Source organism: Phaseolus vulgaris, chromosome 6 (genome assembly GCF_051622355.1).
Source record: "Phaseolus vulgaris cultivar YP4 chromosome 6, ASM5162235v1, whole genome shotgun sequence".
NCBI classification, from domain to species: Eukaryota; Viridiplantae; Streptophyta; class Magnoliopsida; order Fabales; family Fabaceae; genus Phaseolus; species Phaseolus vulgaris.
Genome location: NC_143503.1, coordinates 33,419,483 through 33,424,993, shown reverse-complemented (window position 1 = coordinate 33,424,993; position 5,511 = coordinate 33,419,483). Strand labels below are relative to the sequence as shown.

The window sequence follows — 5,511 nt, the reverse complement described above, 5'->3', positions numbered from 1 at the left end:
TTAAGCTTATTTCAAACCCTTAAATACTGATAATCATTGTCATGAAGATGAAATAATGTTATTAACAAATGAGTAATCCTTGAGAAATCAGGGTAATCATGACATATTCCAAGGATATGATTTCTATGACCATGGCCACTTAGCATCTCTCCATCTAAACCACCGGTTTTTGGAAGGAACTTCATCCAAGCAACTTTGGTCGCTTTCTCTTTGCTGCAGATGCCTATTATCATCACTAAATCCACAACACTGCAGTCTTTTATCCCGTGTCAACGCTTCCTCCCTGTATGCTGGAATGTTATATCTAGGGTGTTGGACAACACGCACATTTTTCCACCACAGTTTTATAGCCTGAGGAAAACAAGATTGAGCAGGATCAACATATTGAACACGGTGCAAGCATAGATCAATTGAAAACATAAAACAGTTCCTAAACAGATTCATAGTATTCAAAAGGTGACATGCTGATTTAAAGCAAGCAAAGGATTTAGTAGGCAAAATAGCAAACCACAGCATGTTAGGAAGTAGGATATCTCATTGATTTGAATTGATAAAACGAGTCCACTAGTCTATCTGTATGTATCAATGAAGATATCAGAAAAACAGCCCATTCAAGACAAGCAGACCATATCACAAGAAAAGGCCCAACAAGAAATCAAATAATTCTCCAAATTCTGTTATTGCTGACAAGTTACAACATTCTAGAGACATCTACAATGTTGCTGTGCTGTCCTCCCCTGCTGCTGCAAAATGGCAAGTAAACGTTGATATTGGGGCTGTGTAATGTTGAGACCATGTCCATGTGAGATCTCCTCACACTTTATTTTACAGTATTTGTAAAATCCAAGAAACGAGCTCACTGAAGATGATTGATTTGGGTAAATTGCAAAAAGGTCTTTATCACCTTGATGTCAGCTAAAAACATCACCAACACCTTCCTTTGTGAATTAAACTACCACTACAATTGCCACTTCAAACATTTGGCATTTTAGACAAGGACACTTGTCTGCAAGTAGGTTAGATATTCTACACCAACAATTTCCTTTTATTTCTAATTCTATCAATGAAATATGTGAGATTGTCATTTGGCTAAACAAAGAATATTGTCATACACACCAAGCATCAGCAAAGCATCCAAAATATTTGAATTGATTCATATGGATATTTGAGCACCTTTTCCAAAATTTCAATACATGGTCACAAATACATTTTGATTATACTTTATGATTTAATCGTTACACTTAGATTGTTTTGTTAAAATCAAAGGGATCACATGTGCAAAATTTTATTCACTTGGCTGAATATCAATTTCATGTAAGGGTCAAACCATTTCATAAGATAATGGGCTGTTTTTCTGATATATTTGTTACTTTCCAGTTAACAAAAGCAATTTATTCCTAATCATGTTATAAGTGTGAGAAATGCTAAAAACATATTTTTTGCATCCTTTTTCTGATAAACTTTTCATTATTGAGTAAATTTTGTGCTGGTCCCACTTAAAAACATGGACCCACTAAATGCGACCCACATAACTTCAGGCCTGACATGGTACTATTCCCTATGATCACATGATCAACAGTTTGGTCCCTATTGTCCCCGATTGTGTTCAGTACAGAGGGCTACCTCTGATTGCAAGGAGCTGCTCTCAGTAAATTTCAGTTCCAATCACATTTTACTAATTTCAAGTTTGAACCTCTTAAATTTCTTGCAAAAAAAAAAAGTATCGTAGCCTGACAGCATTTGCTCTGAATACTTATTATATAAGAACACAGCAAGAGGAAAGTATGAAAAAGAAGCTTACATGCCAATATATCCAAACGGCAACTTTATGAGGCATCAACCAAAAGAAAATTGCATGATCTAACTCTGGGGATGAGCTCAGCTTTTTGGCTTTCAGAGTGGCAGTAAAATAGTTTCCATGCTCGGGATGATGAACTGAAATTGATATTGTAAGATTCTCGCCAGGATCACTTGCTTTGATATTCCAACTTCCAAGCATATCCTAGCATAGCCCAGGTAGTTGATTGTTAATAAAATGCGGAAAATTATATAAACTTATTGTGATTATCTTAAAAATTAAAGCTAACCATGTAGACATGTATTTGAGGTAAACCATGCTGTCTATAAAACATTGTAGTATACATAGGAAAAGTTCATTATTAGTCCAGCAGAGTATTCATTACCATCATTTCGTTCCAATTTCATTTCCCTAACATACTAGTTGTATATTTACTGTCTATATTCTGAGATTTTTTTATCGGCTCTATATTCTGAGAATGACACATATTTGCAACCTGCTGAAAGAGACAAAAAACAGATAGAAGAGATGCTGAAACCGTGTTCTCTGTTCTATGTAGACTTAATCCAATAAATATAGGAGATAATTTTCCTATTTACATGATACTATGTGCCTATAATTTACATAGACCCTAATTAAATAAGGAAAACAAATCATAACATATATAAAAATAATACATAATAAGAGATCTTCTAATATACTCAAATATTTTAAGCTATAAAAATGATATCAAATATTTGTTAGATTTTAACACATCCAAATTTAAATATATCAGGCAGTAGTGAATTATGATAATTGTAAACCACATCAGAGCATTTACAAAATCATATCCATAGGTTCTTGCCAATAACTATAATTTTATTCTCAACAACTTTCAAAACAATTTTACCCCATAGGAAGTCTGAGACGTTTCCTCTTAGATACATGACAACTACATGGCAACCAAACCATGTAAATAACAGTAGCATACTGCAGACTGTGATAAAATATAACTTGATCCTTTTCTGGAACCTCAACAAGCAACATCGTTTGAAGCTACTTTGGGCACATGAATAAGAGACACAGGGAGTCCAAAAGCAAAGGCAAAATTGTCAACTGATCAACCATTGGTTAACTACTTGCAGAGCTATAGTGCCATCTCAGAATATAATATTCCATGTGATGTCTCCAAAAGTACAGTTCTTTTCCCTACCACTTCTATAAACACGGACAAAATTTATCTCTTGATTTTTATATCATTGGCTCAGTGCAAATAGACTCAATATTCAGTTCAGGAAGATGAACACCAAACAAAAGTTGCAGAACAGTGTAAATAAACCAATTCTTAACAACCAGAAGAGAAAGAAAAAATACAAGGGTAGAGAGGAACTGAGGAGGTAACTTTTGTTTTTTCAATCTAGATAAAATACAATAATATAGAACATATAATAGTTTAGTGAACCAATGTCGTGATTCCTAAATGTTGTTCTAAAGCAAAAGGAACTTACATACCATAAAAGGACTGACATGCAAAGCCTTTGCCACTAGATCAGAGTGTGGATCGAAAACAAAGGTTACTCTTTCACCCCATGGTGTATTTGTAACCTGAAACAAAAAAATTAGCAGTACTACCAACACAGCAAAATATGGTCCAAAAAATCCTACCTGATAGTAAGACAACTAGACCCTTTCACAACGTTTCAGCAGATTCCTAATATCTACTTAGGGACATTATTGATAGAATTGGAAAAAGTAACGAACATTTTTCATTTGAATTACAAAATACATATCCCCCCACTTCTATAGAAGAAGAAAAAGACTACTTCTGATTTAACAAAGAGTATCCTAATAAGACATGAAGCTGCTAAAGTGCTGACAATCACTTAATGCTTAAAAGGACACAAATTATAAGCCTACATCTGTCTTATTTGAGAAAGTTGATGGGATTGATAATGATAAGATTAGACGCTGATGACAGAGTGGGGAACGAAGCATAAATTAGAAAAGTCACAGAAACAAAAGAGAGAGAGAGAGAGAGAGAGAGCATATTTCTCACCTCAGCAATGCACTTCTTCAACCGTTTAGTAGAGCCTTCAACAGCGTAGCAATAATACACACTCAAAGGATTCTGCTCATAACCCACACTAGGGGGAATTGTCAATAGCAAACTGCAGAATTGGGTTGAAGCAATTATAAACCAAAAATTCACAACATAGAAAAATAAATCATCTTAGTTCCCTTTAGAGATAAATTTCCTCCTAACCACTTATTCGAAAACAATAACAACAAAATAAAATAAATTGACATTTTTTATAAGTTAAAATTGCAATTAACTATTTTAGAAACTCTCTTATCTAATTTCTGCAAAAGCTTGAGCAGATAAGCTGATTTTAAGAAAAGCTCAATTCATCTCTTCTTTTTATGCAAGTTTATCCAAACAAAAAAGTCGTAAGTTATAGCCATAAGCTAAAAGTCACTAAAAACAAATCGAAACGTGAATGTGAAATTTTGCATGGCTCTGGCAAAACCCAATGGCCAAAAATTTAGATATAAAGAAGATGAATTACATGGGGCCATTGGTATCGGTAATTTGGCGAGCTTCGTCGGGAGAAAGATGGTCGCGAGGCGCATGAGATGCACAGTCAAGGTCAATGAATGCGTAGCGAACCCGATATTGGAAGGAATGTTTTATGGGGTGACGACGTTGGTGCCACACTGTGCCTTCGTATAGAGAAACAGAATCGACTTCATCTCTGGAGAAGGAAGAAGCGGCGCGTGCGGATTCCCGCCGCCGGAGTAGCGCCTTAAAGGGAAGGATAAGGGATAGAATAAGAGAGGTGAGGAATGTGGACAGGATAGAGTAAAGAAGATAAAATATTTCCATTACCACTTTTTTTCCAACTTTTCTTTGAGAAGTTTCTTCTGTCAAAGAACAGATAAATAGAAAGTATATTTAAAAATTGTAATGTAAAATTGAAAGCCAAACAATTGGTTAATTTTTAAAAAATAAATGTAGAATATAAATAAAAATATAATTGATAAATCAAATTTTAATATTAAATAGTTATGTTTTTTGTAATTGCTAGTGAAAAAATGGAGACTCTATTCTCTATTTTAAAAAAAGAAAAAAATAATAAGGTCTTTCTACTTAATAAAAAGAAAAATACTAATCATAGTTATATTATATAATAAATAGTAGACGAAGTGTAAATAAAATTGTAAGGAAAGCATAATAACGGTAATTATAAAGATAAACAGGACATACAAAATATTTATACCAAAATAATATATATATATATATATATAGTTATTTATTTATTTTAAGTTTTTTATAATTGTTTTTTATATAAATTAAATTTAAAGTAATATATATATATATATATATATATGTAAACTTTAATATCTATTGTAATTTAAAATAGTTAGGTTTTCTTAATAATTGAATTTTTTATTAAAAATTAAAAAAATGTTAAATAATTAAAATAACAGTAAACACGTTTAACCTTAAATCAATAAACTGTAACAAGAACACAATATAACTTAGATATACTGAGAACCACTGTTACTTATACAATCACTTAATAACTATATAACTATTATGAAAAAGAAATTTGTCAAAATATAAATATAATATCACTTAAACAATATTTAAAAAATTATTATTATAATTAAGAATTGGGCCTTAGTGTTTTTATTATTATTTAAAAATTAAGGTAATAAAATATAAGTTCATA

At 32.1% G+C, this 5,511-nt stretch overlaps 1 protein-coding gene across 3 annotated transcripts; it reads right to left on the bottom strand.

Moving 5' to 3' along the window:
* On the bottom strand, positions 1 to 4,741 carry LOC137832384 (DUF1365 family protein). Of its 3 annotated transcripts, none has more exons than XR_016521663.1 (5): positions 4,345 to 4,698; positions 3,834 to 3,945; positions 3,286 to 3,382; positions 1,802 to 2,002; positions 1 to 351 (listed from the first exon to the last, which is right to left on the bottom strand). XR_016521663.1 is itself a non-coding variant. In XM_068640524.2 (5 exons), exons 1-5 carry the CDS (start codon positions 4,659 to 4,661, stop codon positions 124 to 126), a joined length of 951 nt encoding a protein of 316 aa, XP_068496625.1. In that variant the 5' UTR covers positions 4,662 to 4,741; the 3' UTR covers positions 1 to 123. The 3 variants fall into 3 exon arrangements, 2 of the variants coding, with proteins under 2 accessions (XP_068496625.1, XP_068496626.1); XM_068640524.2 differs by having other exon boundaries at positions 3,290 to 3,382; positions 4,345 to 4,741; XM_068640525.2 differs by lacking the exon at positions 3,286 to 3,382.
* Positions 4,742 to 5,511: the final 770 nt, after the last annotated feature.